Source organism: Squalius cephalus, assembly GCF_949319135.1.
Source record: "Squalius cephalus genome assembly, chromosome: 17".
NCBI classification, from domain to species: Eukaryota; Metazoa; Chordata; class Actinopteri; order Cypriniformes; family Leuciscidae; genus Squalius; species Squalius cephalus.
In genome coordinates this window covers 8818957-8840560 of record NC_137138.1, presented here as the reverse complement: position 1 = coordinate 8840560, position 21604 = coordinate 8818957, and the positions used below count along the sequence as shown (strand labels likewise).

The following is a 21604-nucleotide window of genomic DNA, read 5'->3' as shown; positions in this document are numbered from 1 at the left end:
TCCCATAGACCAGGGGTGTCAAACTCAGTTCCTGGAGGGCCACAGCCCTGCAGAGTTTAGCTTTAACCCTAATTAAACACACCTGATCAGCTAATCAAGTCCTTCAGGCTTATTTGAAAACTGCAGGTGTGTGTGTGTTGAAGCAGGGTTGGAACAAAACTGTGTAGGGCTGTGGCCCTCCAGGAACTGAGTTTGACACCTGTGCCATAGACAGATAAAAGGATATCTGAAAAAAGGATATTACTCTATCAATCTAATCAGTCAAGCAATCAATCTTTCTGTCTATCTATCGATCGATCTAACGATCTATCCATCTCATTTTTATATTTAAGAATTTGTTACAGATTCAGATGTCCTGAGAGCTGCAGTTGTGGTCAAGTTTGTGGTAATACTCTGCACGTTTGTTTTTCCTCAGGTTCAACAGATCCGTCTGCATTGGGTTTCATCATTTCTCCATGGTCGCTGCTGCTCATGCCTTCCGGAAACATCTCTTTCACGGATGAGAACGTGACACAGAAGGACCTGCGGGCTTTCACTCCTCCAGAGGTGCTGGACGGTCTCAACCTCTCCTCGCTCTCTGATATGGAAAAGGTACCTTATGTAGTTTGAATGATTTTTGTTGGGCTTGTTGTTTCCTGTTTAAAATCTCTTGTTTACTTTTCTCGTTTATGACTTCTGGTGTCAATTTAAATTTGCTAGGAAATAGTGAATTGTTTTTAATTCTAAAAAGCTCTTTTTCATTTCTTTTGTTTTATGTATACATTTTAGCTCTTAAACTATTTTGACAGTACTCTTCTGTGTACACATGACATTCTTCGAGAGAGACCGATACACCACCGCAGAGTCAAGGCATGATTATTTGCAGAGAAGTTAAAGGATCTTTTGCATTCTTTGGCAGACTTTGGGATATTCTGTGCTCAAAGCTATTCTTTAGTAAGAGGAAAAGACAGAAGTACTAGACGGGGAAGAAACACAAAACTATGCAGATGTGCTATATGTAAAGTTTGATGCGGATTAAGTCCTGAAACATACTGTGGGCTAGCAAATGCTTTTGGCAACACAAGCTCATTCGCACTTGCCTTTGCTTCCTGAAATGTATCAGAATGACACTGTCTGTTGTTTCTCCATTTTGTTATGTGGACTACAACATCAAATGCAATTATAAACTGCTCCATTGCCACATGACATTTCGGTTTTCTTTTTACCTTGTAGATGCACATGTATTCGCTTGGCATGACGTTGTTTTGGGGTGCAGACTATGAGATTCCTCAGAGCCAGGTGAGGCTTTCAAGGCATTTAATGTTTATAATTCTTCAATTTACTTTTACTTTTCATTTAATATAGAAAAGGAGTGATTTAGAATGGTTAGTACAAATACATATTGGGTTAATATAATTTAATTTGATTCTATGTAATTTTTAGTGCTTTATAGAGCATCACATTGTTAGCTTAGCAATATGCTAATATCTATTAAGAATCAAGTCTGCTGTTTCATTCTGCTGTACATAGAAACATCATGTTAAATTATGGAACTAAATTCAGTACAAAAGGAGTGGTTAAAATCAAATGAAATTGAATATATTAATCCAATATTTGTTTGTACTATGTATTTTATAGTGCTTTGTAGAGTATTACGTTGTTAGCTTAGCAACATGCTAACGTCAATTGGAATCAATGGAGAATCCCACCCTGCAAAAACTCATTTCCGGGAGTTGGCACAACACCAACCATATTATTAAACAATTATATTATACTATTATATTAATTTGCGTAAGCCGCCTAACACGGGTTCGTTCGTTCAATAGTATTTGTGCGCTGAAAGTGATAGATATTTTAATCACTTACAAATAGGTGAGTGTCTCCACAAAATCCGAACTCAAGTGGTCACAGAAGATGCATTTGAAACGTATGATACCAGGTGTAACACTAAGGCTGGGCTGACCACTTGTGATCAGATGACTGAAAACACATCTTAATACCAGGTGGAAACAGGCTTTTTCGCGCGCTCGATTTCCGGGATATTGTATATAATTTTCAGGCGTCAGGGAGCCGCTATCTATATGTGTGAGACTCCCGGACCCTCCGGAAGAGGTGGGATGTCTGCCAATGCAGCATCAAGTTAATTTATGGAAATAAATTCAATTGGCCCAGACAAATAATAGATTCTAGATGACTCAGCATCTTCTTGTATCTTTTCACTGACCTCTTCATGTGTGTTTTAGCCAATGAAACTGGGAGAACACCTGAACAGAGTCTTGCTCAACATGTGTGATGACTCCACACTCAGCCGACTGTCTGCACGATCGGTTCTGGACACCTGCAGCGCTCACATCCGTAACTCCAACTGTGACCCTTCGTTTTCATATGTCAGGAGGCTGGTGAGACTCGTTCTTGGCAGTCTCTCTCAGGTACGTGCCTATGTATTTTTTTCAACATGCTTGTTTTTGTTGTGTAGATTAAATATGACAAAAGGAATGACTTGCGGATCAGCAAGTACATAAAGAGCCACTCTGACTCAGTGAATGAATTAATCAAACCTAAACGTGTTTTTTTTTTAACCAATTCGTTGAATGACTCATTGGAGTAATTTACTTGCGAATCAGACTGCAAAGGCAAGTTTCTATTAGCAACAGTATTTTACTTCAAGTTTTGAATATAATGCTTATTATTAAAGGAGAACTCCAGTCAATTTTAACATTGAGCTCATTTTTTTGTAAATTTGGAGTGCTGTCAATACAGAGAACAACGACAAAAATCAGTGTTGCCTACACCGTGTTATCCTCTTTTTAAAATTTGCACCCTGTTGACTTCAATGGGGCAAGTTTTAAACCTGCTTTTAGCCTCTTAACATCCTTGATGTGTCATTACAAGTGCCCAGCTAATGTGAGTGATTCCTTCAGAGTCAACACGCAGTGGATCTGACTGCAGTAGATGTGCAAGATATGAATAAAAATGATGTTAATTCAGCCAGCCCTCATACCTGTATTTACATCCTGTTTTCGGTTGAAGTCCAGAGTAGTCGATTGTCGAGTTCACGCGCATAGGTTTAGTACGTACGATCATGCGCCCGAACTCGACAATCGACTACTGTGGACTTCAACCGAAAACAGGATGTAAATACAGGTATTTGCGCTGGCTGAATAAACATAATTTTTATTCATATCTTTCACATCTACTGCAGTCAGATTCACCCGCATTCACTCTAAAGGAATCACTCACATTGGCTGGGCACTTGTAATGACACATCAAGGATGTTAAGAGGCTAAAAGCAGGTTTAAAACTTGCCCCATTGAAGTCAACAGGGTGCAAATTTTAAAAAGAGGATAACACGGTGTAGGCAACACCGATTTTTGTCGTTGTTCTCTGTACTGACAGCACTCCAAATTTACAAAAAAATGAGCTCAATGTTAAAATTGACCGGAGTTCTCCTTTAAAATGACATTTATATAGAATAAAAATTATATATTTTTAATCTGCTTTAATTTAGCACTGGTTTTTGGTTCCCAACTCTAATTTTTTGTTAGTTGATCACATCCAAGCAATAATGATTCAGCACAAAGTGTGTGAACCATACTGTTCCTATTAACTGAACTGCCTGCACAGTCCAGCCCTATAAAACAGCTTTCAATTAAAAAGGTAGTTAACAGTCTTTCCTGTGCTTGTTTTCTCATGTTTGATGTCACATCCTGTTTCTCAGCTACACTCTCCCCAGTGGTTTAATTGCTCAGCGATACAGAAACAGTGTATTGCCAGGAACAGACATGTTTCTGCTCTTATTTTCTGCACTGTGTATCTTTTTCCACACTGGGGAGGTAAATGTGATGAGCAACCCTCATCTTTATGTCTTCCACCATGAGTGTTTCTTCTTCCTCCAGCAACCCTGATTTAGAGTTAAAAATTTGACCATTTTATTCAAAAGGTGTTTTGACTTTGTTTAGCAATCTTCACCCTCTAAGGCCCGATGAAATCCATTCACTCTTATGCTTGCCAAGGCTGCATATTTATTTATTTAAAAAATCTGTAAAACAGGAATATTGTGAAGTATTATTACAATTACAAATAACTGTTTTCTATTTGAATGTTTTAAATTTTAATTAATTCCTGTGATGCAGCCATTTTCTTTTCTTGTAATCCCTTTCCCATAAGAGTGAATGATTATGTCTTTCTCATTCTGGGCATGTGTGTTTGTTTAGCTGGACGGTCTGTTGTCTGAAAGCGAAAGGGAGTCACTTCCAGAAAGAAGTAAAGAGATTCGTGAACGTCTGCGAGGAAAAGGCCTCCCCGCAGGTAATACACAAATCTAGATGTAAAATAATATATAATTAATGCTTAATATATAGGAAATTGAAGCTGGGGATTTCACTTTTTAGTAGTATGGGAGTCCTTTAGTTTTCATCCCAACATGAATAAACATGTATGCTTTTGATTTCTACTTTTCTCTTTCTCCCACACACACATGCACACCCAAACACAGGCATGCCAGTACACGTTCATACCTCAACCTTCTAGTCGTCTTCCGCACCAACCACTCGTTTGAAGTTGCTGTTAATATCTGATGATATTTTGATTGTAATCACAGCTCACACGTTCTCCTCTTTCTAATAATCTCAGACTGATTATTCTAATACCATGAAGCGCTAAGCTTCACGCTGACTCATCACACACCATTTGTCCAGTTCTAGAGGAAGTGATTCAGAATGTAAACAAAGCAGGGCTTGGTACTGACATGACACGACTTTGGCCCTGGGGTGCTTATCAGAACAGAGGGATAATAGATCCTCCCTGCCACAAGAGACAAGCCAGAACACAGCCAGCACCAGTGTCTGGAAGTGCCAAACTGAAACTAAAGATTGATGGAGAAATTTCCAGATAATCATAAGATTGCAGATAGAAGGTTCTGGGGAATTTTGTGAAATGTATTTTATACATTGATTTTTTTATATAAATAGTGGTTCTGAAAAAAAGTGTTTTCCAAATAACATTAAGATAGTCTGATGGGATGTCACAATGCACAGATTGTTTATGCAGTATTTTACATGAAATACTAATATACTGCTTATTGCATACTGCATAGTATTCCTAAATAAATGAATGCTTTTATTCAGCTAGGATGCATTAATTTAATCAAAAATGACAGTAAAGACATTTATAATGTTACAAAAGATTTCTATTTCAAATAAGTGTTTTTTTTTAATTTTTTTTTTAGAACTTTCTATTCATCAAAGAATCCTTAAAATCAATGTATCACGTTTTCAACAAAAATATGAAGCAGCACAACTGTCTTCAAAATTGATAAACATAAGAAATGTTTCTTGATCATGTGACACTGAAGACTGGAGTGATGACACTAAAATTCAGCTTTGCCATCACAGGAATAAATTACTTTTAAAATATATGAAAATAAAAACAGTTATTTGAAATAATAGTAATAATATTTCAGTTTTACTGTATTTTGATCAAAGAATTACAGCCTTGGTGAGCATACTTTTTTTTTTCTTCCAAAAACATTAAAAAAACATAAAAAAGAAACGACCCCAAATTTTGAATGGTAGTGTACAGTTTGTCATCCATGGAATTTTATGCATACACAATATGTGAATAGTATGCACAGTATACACAGTGCAGATACAATAAGAGTAGTATGTTATTCTGAACATAGTATTTTGACGTTTTATAAAATGTGTGGAAAATGGTCTCCAGAATGCCACTCTTCCATGGATATTCTGTTGTATGCAGTAGGCAGTATGTTATCATTCTGAAGATACAGTTTTGTTCTAGTTGTGTTTTAAGACTCCACGAACATCCCTTGGCCTTCTCCTTTATTCTCTCAATCTGTTTTTCTCGTCTCTCCGTCTGACTTCTCATGCTTTATAGTTTAATGATGTGCCAAACAAAGAACCTTTCTCTCCCCTTCTTCTCTGTTCTTCTCCCAACTTTCCAGCTCCCTCATTTCTTTCGCTCTCCATCTATCTTCAGTTAGTCTCTCTCTCTCTCTCCCTCTTGTCTACTCACTGTGTGCATAGACAAGAGTTTGAACCGAAACTAGACAAGCACATCACCACAAACCAAAACCAGAGCGTTTCATTTTGGAAAATATGACCATATTTTCCCAGTGGTTTCAGTGGTGCTTTAGCACAAACACGACCGACCGGTTATGTAACTGAGGCATGGCATCGATCACTAATAAATATTTCCCAGGGTTTTTTACTGCGTGTTCTGTAGGAAGTTTTGTTTTCATGCTGTTGCATCTGGCCACGCATTGGGGTCATGATGTGACTCACTTCACTCTAGTTTATTTTTGGCTTTACAGATGTCACGAAACCTCAGCAACAAAGTAATAACTGTGGTCTCAGACTGTGTCATTCTTCTCATTTTGTAGATCGAATGTTTGTTGACTTTTTCTAAGTATTCGTGCTCTGCGCACTAGCATTAGCCTCAGGCTATGCTAGCACTGCTTAGCTTGACTTGAAAAATACATAGCAGTATTATATCTGTTTCAGGGCTGTCAAAACAATAGTATAAATGTTTTAATTTCACAGTGGTTGTCCTTATGTGACTTCTGAGAGCTTCAGGTACTATATGGCAATATTTTATTTGCATTAGCATCTCCTTTTTATGCAAGCGCTACTGGCCTGTAGCAGTCAACATTTGCTGCAAACATTTTTGGGATACATTTTGTATACTTTTTCTAGTGTGTAAACTGTGTTTAGTGGCACACAAATCCTAGTGTTTGGGCAAATTATTAGGTGATGTTGAGCACGTTTATGCCTTTACCCGAAGCACGTTTTCTTTAGCATATTGTGTGCTACAACAAATCAGTCAGTCTTTACAATTAAACGGCTATATCTTTCTTAACTAGCTTAACAGTTAGTGCTCCAGCAAATTGAGCCATGATGTTCAAACATTATAACTGCTAAGTTCAAAACAGACCCATAACATTTCCTAATCCATGTCCACCGTCTTCTCCCCATCATTCTTGATCATCTGTCCACTGTTGTTTCAAAAAAGTGGCAAAAAGGCCAATAATAAAATAAAAACCGCTTCAATATAAATAAATATTTTTCTTTATTTGTTTATTTTATATTATATTATTTTATTAATCTATATAAATTTATATTATTTATATTTTAAATATATTGTGTATTAATTATATTATTAATTATAATTAATTATTAATTATATTATGAATCTATTTGATAAATGCATGTTATAGATCTTATTATGAACAATCCATTTGTGAAAGAATTTTTTTTTTTTTGACCTTGCAATGTTTAACCAATATGCCACAACTGGCTCTTCCAGTGAAAATGACAGACTTCTGTCTGGTGATGTATGCAGGACCTCTCCAATCATTTAGCTCGCATTCATCTTCCTCCACTTTTGAATGCAACACCCACCAAAATCTCAAAATCAAATAAATAACCAATGCATATAACCAAGTCCCCGCCCTACAATTTCTTCTTTTTCGATAATCCATTACACTTGGATGTGCATCACAATACGGAAGAAAAGATCTGTCGCTATTCCCAATTCATTGTGACTTTGAGGCATTTAGTTTTACATCTTGTTGGTCTACGATATGGCAAGACTCTTGTATCTAATTTCCGAACTCTTATATTCTATTTTGTGACACTGGTATCCTTCCAGCATTAAGGGTTTTGAAGTGTCTGGGTCAGTGTGTGTAATGACTTTAGCATGCCTCTTTTTGTTAACTGTTTGAAATCAGCCCAGATCCATCTTTGCCCCCTATGATATAGTAAGCTTTTTATGAAACATGAGAGAAAAGGCCTCTTGTTGAGCCATTTAATGCTCGAACAGTTTCCTAAGAGAGAACCATCTGGAACATCCATGTCTTCCTGATTGACAGTGCTGGAATTGGCGTGGCTAAAGAGCGTGTCGCTGGAAGCTCAGGGTGAAATCAGAGAGGCTTTAGTGGGGCTGGTAACCACTAGAAGGCCACTATTGTCCCTTCTGTTCTTTTAGCCAATTATGACCCATTCTAATCGCGCCTTGACAAACGTGATCCAATAAAAATGCTCCCTGAAGATAGAAAGGGTCCCACATTTAGTTTATGTCCTTCAATGGATTCTTATTTGTCTTTTAAACCTTTATAAGTTCTTGTATGTTTAACCTTTTTGTGTACTTTTTTTTTTTGTGCCCCATTAGGGCGTAGTGCCGCCCATCGTGTGCTGGAGCGTTATAGAGCCCGAACACAGGAGCAGGCCAACCTGAACCGCGGACTCAGCCGCTCTATGGGCTCTCTTCCCATACAGGACCTTGTCAGAGCAGACGAGGGTCTTGTTCAGTATGCCCCTTCAGAGTACCCCGCTGGGTCCGGATCCACTGCCGAACTTTACCACCAACGCCAACAACAACAACAACAACAACAACAACTGCAACAACAGCGCGGGCGACCCGTGGAGGTGAACCAGCGTTCACACCCTCATCAGAGAAACAAAAGCTGGGCCTCCTCAGCAGACCTGGCCTGCCTGGATCCGGATATGCTCCGCTTTGGGGCCCTTGAGGACGCCCGACGGGGCAGCAGCGCTCTGAGCACCCGCTCAGCCAGTAAACACAAATCAGCTTCCAAAGCCAGAGACTCCCGTTATTCGGACTTTGGGAGCTTGGATGTCAAGAAGACCCATCACCATTCGAGTCAGTCTGTCGGCTCGGCGTTCAACAGCGCTTACGACCGGATCAGAGAGAAGCATAAGAAACTGCAAGCGCTCAAACAGGCCATAGATGGTGAGTACTGATTCTAAAGTTACTTGTTCGCTTACCACAATAATAAACGGTCTGTGAATCTCTCAAAACCTAAAAACCTTTTTCTCTCAAAAAAGAAAAAATGTTTCACAAAAAAACTTGCATACCTAACCCTAACAAAGTTAACAAAGTTAAGCCAATTGTATTATATTTCTTAATACTATTTCTATGCTGATGTTCGTTTTAAAAAATGATTAAACATATAACATTAAAGTTAAACTGACAATGGTAAAATTAAAATTCCTAGACACAAAACAGGAAAGATAATTAAAGTGTAAAATATGTCTGAAAATATTGTCACAATACAAAAAATATTGATTTTTTTAAATATCGGCTATTCAAAAGCTTTGGGTCAGTAAGCTTTTTTTTTTTTTTTGAAAGAAATTTATACTTTTATTTTGCAAGGATTCATTAAATTGAAGTGACAGTAAATACATTTATAATGTTAGATTTCTATTTCAAATAAATGCTGTTCTTTTGAATTTTCTATTTCTCAAAAAATCTTATCAAACAATATATATATTATGATTTCCACCAAAAATATTCAGCAGCAACTGTTTTCAACATCATTATTAGAAATGTTTCTTTCAAAACATCATATTAGAAAGATTTTTGATGGATCATGTGACAATGAAGACATTTCAGATTTGCCATCAAAGGAATAAATAATATTTTTAAATGTATTTAAACAGTTCTTTTAAATGTGTAATAATATTTCACAACATTACTGTTTTTACTGTTTCTTTGATCTAGTAAATGTGGGCTTTTTGAGCAGACTTTTCAAAAACATAAAAATAAGACGCATGGACCTGTAGTGTACTTGTAGGCTCGTTTTTTGCATGCAATATATATGTTTTTCTGATGATCTTAGAGTTAAATTACCCTGCCATTTCTTGATTGACCACTTGATGTGGAAAATTACATATAATGCCTATGGCTCTGCAAGATTTTGTCAGAAAATCCAAATCCAGGATTCGTTTTCCCCTCGAGCTCATTGTATCAACAACACTTTGTTCGCTGTGAGTTGTGCAGAGCTAATTGTCAGAATGATATTGACTATCTGATGGAAACTGCACACAAAAATGGCTGATATCACCAGTGAATGGACTGTGGGTGTGCTGTCTGAGACTGAGACTAATGGTGATGTAGTCTAAGATCTGGGATTGTAATCAAAAGGTTGCAGTAAAACATTTAACCCTGTGTTGCTCAATGAGAAATTGTGCCTGTAGCTTATCATTGCATCATGGTCACATCACGAAATGCTTTTGTGGCAAGGGTTTTATTCTACAGGCTTCATTCAATGCAGTTGAAGTGACAGCATTAACCAGGCTGGTTAAAACCACTTTGCTACTGACTTTGACTCATAACTAAAATGCAATAACCATCAGAAGATTCAACGGCAACCATGAATTGTATTTGTGTTACAGAGGATGATGCTTTGAGTTCCTGTGAAACTAAAGTCCCGCCGAGCTGAGGTGTCTCTGTGTGTTTGTGTGTGGTGGAAGTGAACGCAGGGTTATGAATGGGTTTTGCGTGGCTTTTGCGCGTGCGGCATGTTGCCAGGTTCTTTATGACTCAGTCTGGCTGAGGGCTCAAGATTCCAGGAACTAATTAGAGAGATGGATAATTCTAGGCCTTCAAAGCTCACTTATGCAAGCTTTTTACTCTCTCTCTTTCAGTCGTTCACTCTCTCTGGGTCTCTCTCGCCATTTTCCGCTAGCTTTTCATTCAAAACTTTCCGCACTGTTGGTGAAACTAATTTAAAGTAGTTAAACATCAGTCAAGCTACCCTTTTGAAAAAGTTCAGTGCATGTAACTAACTATGCAGCTTTGGGGAGGGCTTTTTTATTTTATTTTATTTTATTTTAATACTGATTAATCATAATATTTTAGTTGTATATCGACACAAAAAATATGCATATACTTGGAGCAGAGAGACTGAATTGATTTTTGAACTGGTTAATTTAAATGATCTGTCTGAACGAACCTATTCATTAAAATGAATCAAACTTCTCTGTGCTTATATAAAAGAGGACATTTTAGGCGATGATGTTTATTATCTCATGTTCCTTGGCCGTAAATCTGTAAGACAAAAAGTAATGTAATTAATTCTCCCATATATGTTTTTTCTTCATTCTTGTCTTATTGCCACCTTGCAGTCTCCATAAGAGATATTGAATTCTTCATATGAGCCATTTTTATGTACACATCCTTCGCCTGGCCTCCATCTGGACATTTTCTCGATGGAGAGAAGCTTTGCTTCATAATAATAAACCTCAGGCTTTCCAACCCGACCTGGCCCTGAACTGAGCCCAGAAGCTGTTTGGCTGCTATTTTTACCACGGTTGAGCTCAGAACCAAAGACATTCTCTTCCCAGCCCGTGTGGTTTTACTCTGGCTCATGGATCCATGAAGCTGATCTGTCTGAGGCTGTCTAATACTCTGCACTTTTTTAGTAGCATTCTTTCCAGTTATAGTGTTAGTTTTTTTTTTTTTTACACCAAAAACAGTCGATTTAATGTTTCATGAGCTCTTTCGATCCTCTTAGACTCTTAGAATTAAATGACCTTTTTACTACTGTACCTTTAAGACTTGTGTAAATTGCCTGGTTGTCTAAATTTGTGCGTTTTGTATGGTGTGGTTCGTCATAAGTTGAGGTATTCATGGTTGTGATGGAATAACTTTGACATTTTCTGAATAAATCTTATATTGTACTCTTTTTTTCAAAAGAGCAGGAAAAAAATACTGTTTTCAATCATATGTTCTCCAAAGTGTATTATAAGAGGAATCTTTGCCATCATATTGCTTTTGTTAGGGAAAACACGATTCTGTGTGTCAAGCTGCCGTCTGTCCATCCGCTTGTGTAAACATGAGCCAGGCTCATTTTCCTGACAATAATGGGCCGCATTACCCACGATCCTGAAGAGAAGGAATGTCCAGCCCCATTAGAGCATGATGGGAAAGAGCACATATTTTGGTTGTTTTGGTGCCTGTATTTGCTGTGAATGAATGTAATGGTGCACAGATCATTTGTTGAGGCTCAAAAAAGAAAACGTAGCATAGCAAACAATCTATCTATCTATCTATCTATCTATCTATCTATCTATCTATCTATCTATCTATCTATCTATCTATCTATCTATCTATCTATCTATCTATCTATCTATCTATCTATCTATCTATCTATCAATATTATTATTATTTTTTATTTTTTTATATATACATATAACTTTTGTACTGAGTTTCACACTTTACATTCAAATTGTATTTAATTTAAAATTATTTAAATTCTGTATTTTGATTTGATTTTGCAAAATCCATGTTTGCACTTCCATCTCGACCTACTTGGTGTTTGTGATCCGTCATTAGAGAAACTCTGCCCTAAATACATCCACTTTCAAGTCAAGGTACATCCGTGTTTTTGGAGTGTGCTGACCTTGGAGACAGTAATTTGAGTCATGTGTTTTTGGCACGAGGAATTGTCCATTACTTGTCATCCGGTCATGTGTGCTGTTTTGTTGTTTTATAGGAGACATTTGTGAGTAGAATTGATCAGGATTCTTGAGCAGACAGAAGGGTCCGACTCCGATTGTCACTACATAGATCTTGATAATAAAAGACAGGGATGAGAACAGAAAGAGATTATTTCATGTTAAAGCTCAGTCCATCTGTGTGGATTACATTTTATGGAAGATCTCTCACCCGTGGGTCGAAGGTCGTTTGGATCTAAAAGCTTTTTAAAGACTTCTCCCACACTCAACTAGAGCTTCAGGAAACTCTGAGCTGTGGAGACACTTCCCAGATCACACGCTCTATAAACTCCACCACTTCTTCATTCCACAGGTCTTCCTACTATGTAACATTTATTCTGTGTGTTGCTGTGTTTCTGCTTGGCGACCTGTCATGATCTTATCTACTTGCAGTTTCGCAGAGAGATCAGATCTTATCTCTCTCACACTCTGCATATCTTCAGGTCACTGAGAAATGTAACTTTTTTTTTTTTTTTTTTTCCTTACCTGTATGACCCTACAGTTGATCAATGTATATATTATTTTAGACATATTGTTTGAGAGAGACTTTCTTAATTGTACACGAGAGTCATTGAGGGTCCCCAGAAAGATTTATTTATTTGTTTACTTGCAAGTTTGTTTATTACATATTCATTTATTTACACTTATTTATTTTCACATTTATTTACATTTTTATTTGTTTACATATATTTTTTTAAACATCTATGTATTTATTTAGACATTTAGTGTAATTAATTTACTTAGACATATGTTTGTTTGTTTACAAATTAGTTTATTTATTTACACTATTTATTTATATACATGTTTATACGTTATAAATTTACGTATTTGTTTTTAAAATTTATTTATAACATTCTGAGCATAGCACACTCTATATTGTGTTTGTAGGATTTATTCTGTGTGTGTTATGTAACAATATGTCTTGGGGAAAAAATATTTGTCAGAGATTTAAAGAGCAACTCCAAATACGTTATTGCTACAAAACCACGTGCATATTTTTATGGTTTAATCTTCAATTATCAAAAGAAAAAAATATCATAAAAGCACAAGAGGATATGCAAGTCTGACAGAACTTTGACTCGACAGAATGAAAGCTTTTTCCACTTTGCTAGTAAATCTCTGACCTTCCTCTTAAAATCAGTGCTTTACAGGACAGAAACAAAGCCACTCTAATGAACAGACCTCTTCAGTGTTCAGCACTTTAATGAAAACAGCCTCTCTCCCGAAACCCTTTTGTGTTTTCTGTCCTCATCAGGCTCTAATTACCCCATTAATCCCTTGTTCTTTTTCTCTTCCTTTGTTTTTATTTAATTATTTTGTTGAATCCATTTGCATGTAAGACTTTCAATGGCAATAATCACTAGTATATGAGTCCAAACTGCCCCGGGCCTCTAAAACATTAAGATCAGAGGAGACCGTTGAGAAAGAAATTACTGGAAAAAGGTAAGGAACATGAGGAAGTGATGAAGAGCATACAGGATTGGGAAAAGGTAGAGTAGGGAAAAGAATAAGTCTAAATGTGGGTGTTTTCCTCTCTGAAAAGAGATTTAGCAGAAGATACTGAGGTGGCGTTGATATGTATGACCTGTCCACCTACACGGCTTGATCCTCTGAGCTTCTGATGGCTGACTCACAAGATCTGAGGTCATGACAGGCCGTCCACTCTTGGCGGACCCAGAAAATTTGGACCCAAGATTTGAGATCCAACATCCATTGGGATACCATCTGTTCTGCCCTTCATTTCCAGTTGTTTCTTTGTCCACTTTCAAGAACTATTTTTGTTTTGCAAAAAAGTTCATTAACATTATAAGTGAACCTAGAGGAAAATGTATTTAAAAAAAATCTGTCATGACCCCTTTAAAGTCTTTGGTCATGTTTAATCAATGTGATTTTTTTTTTTTCTGTACTCTTTTTGCCCACTGAATATTTTTTCATAAATATGCATTTCTTGTATTTTTTTTGTCTGAACAGTCCAAATTACATAATAGAACAACATATTAGGCCATTCATGAAACTTGAGCTGAACAAATTTCCATGAAAATCGTTTTTAACACCATTCTTGCGTATTTTGTCATATTTGAATGAATGGATTTACACAGAATTTTTCATAAACAAGGCAATTAAGATAAATATGGCCTAATAATGACACATGAAACTACACAGAGCTTTATGTCATGCATCAATAAAACGATCACACATTTGTTTGGCAGATGTTGTGCATCACTATCGTTCAGCTTGTGGTTGGCATTGATCCAGAGGCATTTTCTCTTGAATTATCTCACATCTGCAAAGTGGCATGAAACGTGGCAGAAAATTGATTTGTATGACATTACGTGATGCGTGCAGCCTGTGGCAGAACACGCCGTCCTGCTCTCATTCTTTCCTCTGTTCGTTTCAAAGATTTTCGCTCTACAGAAAGAGTTGTAAAATAAATGATGAGCCGAGAGAAAGCACACACTCGAGGGAGTTAATGTGACTGCTCTGAACTTGTCTTCAGAGGCTTTTAGCAGACGTGCTCTCACACCTACAGTGATGTGAGTGTTATCATGGGCCAGTTTGATGATACGGTGTGTGTTTGTGTGCGAGTGACTCACTTCACAGCCCGCCAAACTCCCACCAGGCTCTGAGAACTACACTCTGTGGGCAGCATTTCCCATAGTCAAAGTAGAAATGTGTATGGGTGTCTGTTTTTGTTTTTTGTTGGTGTGAGTGTCTTGGTTTGTGTTTATGTGTGTGTACAGTGTTTTTTTTAACGCCCTTTTCAGTGGTTGCCAGATCATCCTCCCTTTTCGTATTGTGGGTTGAAACTCACAAAAGAACATGCCCAGGTTATACGTTACATAAAAAATAAATAAAAAAAAGGAATTATTTCAAATTGATTTCAAAGCAAATCATTTTCAATTATTTGCAGCTGGTTTTAAGTTTATAGAATTGTTTTTTTTTAAGCTCCTTTTAATGCAACCCCCCATTAAATATGAAGTATGCATCATATTGATGTGTTGCACTGTTATATAAATAAATCATTGTACAAAAATATAGTGAAATTTGTCCACTGTTGAGAAAAATGGGAAGTACTATAATAAAAACAACAAAATAAATACAAATAAATAAATACATTTTGTAAAAAACAAAAACAAACATTTTATATGATTTGATTTTATGTTTTAGTTTGTATAATTATTTTTTGGTATTATATATTTTTATTTATTTATTTATTAATGATGAATTTTGACATTGTGACTTTATCTGTGGATTCTCCCCTGTTACAACACGATGTTCTTCAGAGCTCACAAACACCCAGTGATAGTCTGGGTCAAGAATGCTGTTTATTAGTCTCTATTTCCTCCATGAGCAGGTGCTTTCATTTAAAGGGATAGTTCACCCAAAAATGGAAATTCTGTCATCATTTACTCACCCTCATGTTGTTCCAAACCTGTATGAGTTTCTTTCTTCTGCTGAACCCAAAAGAAGATAGTGTGAACTATCCCTTGAAGTCAGTGGACTGACTGGTTCACTGAATTTATGGAACTGTTTACACATTTTTCAGTGTTTAGGCGAAAGACGATCAGTAGCATTTTTGCCAGTCTCTTTACGTGGAACTGTTGGATTGCTTTACATAATTGTCATTGTTTCAAAGTTTCACTCAAGGTTGAGCTGATTGTTTACTGTGGAGAGCGTTCAGTCGGGCATGAGACTAAAGCTTCATTGTTTTGCCTTTCCGAAACTCCTGGCTTGAGAAATCCTTCAGGAATTCTGTCAATGCTAAATATGCAGCTTTAAGAAACTGAAGTGCATGGACTTGATTTTCAGGTTCTGACAGACTTGTCAAGCTATGCACAGAGGCAGCACGCCACACACAGGGAATGCTGTCAAGTTTCAGTCATAGTTTAGATAGTGACGTAATGTACACACACATACAGAGTAAAGCTGAGTCAGTGATTCAGAGTTTCCTACCTGAGCTTAGTCTGGAAATGCAAACTGAAGAATAATTTGACTGAGAACATACTGACAAGGGATTTAGTATTTCGTAAGGTCAAACTAATACAAATAATTGAACAAATAAAACATATAAATATAAATGCATATAAGTATAATAAATACAAATAGAGTATTATTTTAAAAAACAATTGGTGACTTAAGTGCATAGACTAATGATTAACAACCTCGGAAAGTTACAGTAGGTCTACTTACAGTAGGGTCTTTAACAGTTTATAAGCTTTCGTGCAAAGAAGGTGAAAGTGACGTGTGTAGCCAAGTATTGTGTCCCATACTCAAAATTTGTGCTTTATATTTCACCCATCCAAGTGCGCACACACACAGTAGTGAGTATTGAACCCATTAGGCCACAACTGCCCCTAAAAAAAAATCTCCCTATGGAGAAAGTCAAATATTATGATTTTCATTGATCAAGATCTGGCAGCACATTTTTCCTCTTGGGCGAGCGATTCGCAGATAGCTTTTCCTGTGCATGAAATCCCCCAAATGCCAGCAAACCAATGAGAAAGCGGGATAATGATGTCGAATCATTGCGACAGAGCGTATGCGCCAAAGCTGCTGTGGATCTGCTTACCCAAACCCTCCTTAACTGGCAGATTTGAAGGAAATTACCGTAGTTTGCCAGATAAATAAATGTGTTACGTACGCATTGATAAAATCTTATCGTACGCTTTATTGCATACCTCAAACAAGTGGATTTATAATACAATCCCCCAGTTTCACAGATAAGGTTTAAGTCTAGTCCTAGACTTTTTTAACTAAAAGCAACTTCCACTGACATATCTTAAAATGTCAGTGCCATTGTTTTGTCTCAAGATGCACACCAGTAATGTTTTTTTATAAGGCACGTTTATAAAAGCTACTTAAGTGCCCTAATTAAACTAAGGCCTAATCCTGGCTTAATCTAAGCCCTGTCTGTGAAACCAGGCCATATTGTTAATATTAATTAGCGAGTCCACAAATGGCTTGGGTAATCGCCCCTGCAATAAAGTTAAATTAAAAATTTAATTTAAATAAAACAAACTTATTTTAGATGTTTAATAAGTTTGTTTTTTACAGGCTGATCAATATTAAACAGATTCCTCAGTTCTGACACTTCTTAGTCTAGGGCCATGTTAACAGTTATTGGGTCAGCCTAGAGTGGTTTTCTCAGGTTTGAGGCCTTGGGTCTTTAATTGTAAAAGTCTCCTGCTTGAAAACTGAGCTTTCTGAAATTCTGACAGATGAGCTGACTGCCATATGGTGTTCATTCATACAATTCCTCAGTGCTTTTGAGGAGCTGCAGTGGAGTATAAGTAGTTTTGCTGTAGACTCAATGTACTTTACTGGATTAGTGATCAGATATTATGCTGTGTGTTGTAAACCCTTTTCGGTGTTTTCCGATCTCGCTTCTAAACCACACTGTAATCCAGGTCATATTGAAAGAAGTAAGGTGTGATTTGCTGATGTTATTTAATTAATTTACCCGAAGGCCTTCAACTTCACTGCTGGTCACATACCTTCCTTTGAGATCATAAAACATGACACGTGGAAGAACATGATTTACACTCGTGTTCATACCAAAAGCCTACACTGTTAGTTACTGTATGAATGTTTGAAAGCTTTTTAGACGCTCCCTCATCACATTTCTGAACTCCCGTCAGTGCTTAAAATGATGGAAATAATCTGTAACAGTTTCCAGCTGCATCTGCATTTACTATTATAATATCAGTCCATGATTGAGAATATTAGGGTATTCATTTGGTTATGGGGATAGAATTTCTCTGGACATGACTATAAGTGTGACAGGATTTTTTTGTAGAACAAAACTGCTTTGAAACGATGTGTATTGTGAAAAGCGCTAATACAAATAAATGTGAATTGAATTGAATTGAACAATAAGTGCTCTTTTTAATAATAAAATACAGGTTGAGGGCAGGGCTGTCCCTGATTTTCTCAAGAAATAAACTAGAATTGACAGGCTAACTTTAGTATTTGAATGTGCTGTGCTACATTCTTACATAATGGAATTTACAAATGAATTTACAAATGGAATTTCCATTTTCAGATCCCCTACATACTCACAGAAGATACCACAGCGACTACAGTTCCTCCAGCGAAAGCCCCTCAGTGGCATCATCAGACCCCGACTACAGACAAGGTTGTAGTAATGACCTCATCAATCTGCATTTTTTTTTTTTTTTTTTTTTAACAGACCAGGCGTATTAAGAATTTCTGGCTTGAATCAATAAAAAAAATATATATATATATATATTTGTTTTATTTTCTTGTTTATTTATAAGAGAAGGAAGTCAATTTTGTAGCGTTTTGTTTTTGTTGTCATATTATGAGATTATTTTTCATGACAATTGAAGCCCCTCCCACATTCTTATTACCGTAATGTGTACAGATGTTTTACTTTGTTGTTTTTCTCAAGGCACTACAATTATATATATATATATAATAATATAGTATATCATTTTAGATATTATTTTATATATTGTATACATATTATATAAAATATATAAAATAATATAGTATATCATTTTATATATCTTATATAATATGTATAATTATTGCTTTATGTATATTGTGTTGCTTTATGATATTTACAGTAAGGACCTTTAATTAATGTTACGGTGTTAAAAATACCAAAATAAGATTAATTTTCAAGATAATTTTTTTCCTGTTCAACATGTTTATCCATAAGATCATCTGGGCCATACGACCATAGTTATGAATGCAGTGTGAGTCATCACATCTTGTAGTACTGTGAGCATTTCAACAGTTTTTAGATGAATGTGGGTGGATGTAATTAGAATCAAACTCATTGATGGCCCTGCGCTTCATTTAGGGGACATAAAAATGTTTTGATTTGCATATTACTGCACTGTGCAAGGCACATACCTCACATGCATTAGTTTCACAACTTTCTTTACACAAACAGCTAAGCCAGAAGATTTGAGGCGGTTCAGCTCTCAGGTCGGCCTCACAGAGCATGACGCCGTTTCGCTCAGCAGTGCACAGAGACACAGGTATTCTCTCTCTTTTTTTCTCTCTGATGTTTGTGTTGATCAATCATCTGTACTGAACCCTTCTTGAGTTCTTTTGTGGTTGTGGACCCAGGCCCAAGTTAATGATAATCTAAACCCTTCCTGAGTTCATTTCCTCTCATCCTGTTCAAGTTTAGCTCTGGTTACAAGAACTGCAGCACTGAGTGTGTGTGTGTGGCTTCAGCTACCAAAATTGTCCCCAGAAATGATCTAAACATCACAAAACCTCCCTATGGGGACATCCCCAGATATGTGATGTTAATATTTTCCATCATTTTTTTAAACAAGTTTTGGATTAGTGTTTAGTTTTGTAATTAGCTCTATGTAAACAAGCACGTCTATGTGTCACCATGTGTATAGTGTGCTCAATAGCAAGTCAAAGGTGTGTTCAAGCCATAAAGTTTTAAAATTGTCCTCACAAATATTGTAAGAAATGTCATAAACTGATTTTAAGTTGCTCTCACAATTTGAAAGGCTCATAAATCAGCCAAATGATGCTTTACATTAAATCTAGTTATGTCAACAGGTTTCTGTAAGATAAAGTACGCGTCTTAACTTGAAAATCATTGCGCCTGGCTCACTAATATAACTTCTTATGTGTGTCTGTGTGTTCAGATTATAGATAAAGTGTGCTGCTTTAAAAAGTAGTGTTTTTCTGGCATTGAAGGCGTGAGCATTTACATATGTCATCATCACTGTCATAATCGTAAGGCCCATCTACGCTAGATACTTTGCACTTTGATATCCCACTGTTTTTCCTTGTTCTCTGCCTATTAACAGCTTTTCCAGTGATCTTCCAGCAGCTTTTGTTGCATTTTATCCTTATTATCCCAGGCAAAGCGCCAAAAGTCAGTGTAAATACCGTGAATACTTCCATCTAATGTGTTTCTCATTGAGGCAGTGATTCTACTCCTCCCCCTGCTGGTTAACCAGATGAACTACCCACCTCTGTTCTTCCCTGAAGTAGATGTTGGTGGTTGGCGATGGTTGCCAGGTGCTGCTGTTGTGTAGAGCAGGTTTTGGACAGTGTTCAGTAATTGATTCCCTGAGGATGCCCAGGGCTCAGAGCCCCACCATAGGTCACCCATGGCAACCAGCTGGCTCTGCCATTGGCATAACGCTTCACAGTCATTTAACTAACAGTCTTAGTTATCTTATCCATCATATTATCTTAAATTCTAAAGGATTCCTTTTCACAACTTGTTCTGATTTGGAAATTGAAATGTGCTGATATTATAATTACATAAATAAATACACACACTCATGTTGGGTTTCCATGTTTTATGAGGACTTTCCATAGATACAATGATTTTTATGAGATGTTGGTGTATATAAAATATATGTATTAGTGTATATAAGCAGAATGAAAATGCACTGAATTACAACACCATCCTGGTTTTGCCTTGTGTCCAGACTTTTTGAGGCAGGTCAGGATGAGCTGTTGGGAACAGAACTCCTGATCCAGCGTCAGGAAGAATTGCACAGGCTCCAGGCCCGGCTGTCTAGAGCCTCCATCTACCCCGGCGAAGACCCGCGCACCTCCATACTGGACCTGGTGGAGCCCCTTCATAGCAGTCCTTTGGAGACCGGCCTCCATCCACGCAAATCTAAAGTAAAACAGTGCTGCAGAATTCAGATTAAATTCACATTGTACAAGTTAGTGTTAATGACGAAAGATGATTTAATTGAATTTTACATTGTGAATAATCCAAAGATGTCGTAATCCAGTTCATCTGGATTCAGATTGACTTTACTTTTGCTTCATGTTGTTCACACCATAACTTTTATGAATAAATCACATTTAACTGAGTTCTTATTTTTTAATTTTTCTGGTTTTAGCATGAATACTGCAAAGGTAAATAAATCAAGGTCAACTGAACTCTAATTGAATTCAGTTTATGCAAGTTACAGAATTAACAACGAAGGATGAAGTATTTGATTAAATATGCTTAAAGCAAATTCAATTCAGAATTCATTTTATGCATATAGCTTTTTGAATAGGATAACATAATCCAGTTCATCTGAATTCATATTGAATTCACTTTAGCTTTGCAGCATTCACACTATAACAGGCATGAAGTGATCATGCTCAACTGAGTTCATATTTATCTAATTAAAGTTTTATACAAAGCTGAAGAAATCAAGGTCAATAAAATTCAGATTGAATTCAGATTATGCAAGTTATAGTGTGAATGATGCAAACATGAAAGAATTCAATTTGACTTCAGATACACTGCGTATGTTCGTATGTGAACGCACAATCACTTTGATTTGTTCAACTTA

The 21604-nt window shown here is 36.6% G+C and overlaps 1 protein-coding gene across 6 annotated transcripts in view; it reads left to right on the top strand.

The window, feature by feature from the left end:
* The window catches only part of ptpn13 (protein tyrosine phosphatase non-receptor type 13), a 78202-nt gene that overhangs the window by 20586 nt on the left and 36012 nt on the right, over nt 1–21604 (top strand). For all 6 annotated transcript variants that reach the window (XM_079847242.1, XM_079847240.1, XM_079847243.1 and 3 more), the window contains exons 3-10: nt 416–591; nt 1213–1278; nt 2223–2408; nt 4194–4287; nt 8167–8745; nt 18337–18429; nt 19216–19303; nt 20735–20933. In XM_079847242.1, the coding sequence (XP_079703368.1) occupies nt 416–591; nt 1213–1278; nt 2223–2408; nt 4194–4287; nt 8167–8745; nt 18337–18429; nt 19216–19303; nt 20735–20933 (1481 nt within the window). The remainder of the gene's footprint in view (nt 1–415; nt 592–1212; nt 1279–2222; nt 2409–4193; nt 4288–8166; nt 8746–18336; nt 18430–19215; nt 19304–20734; nt 20934–21604) is intronic.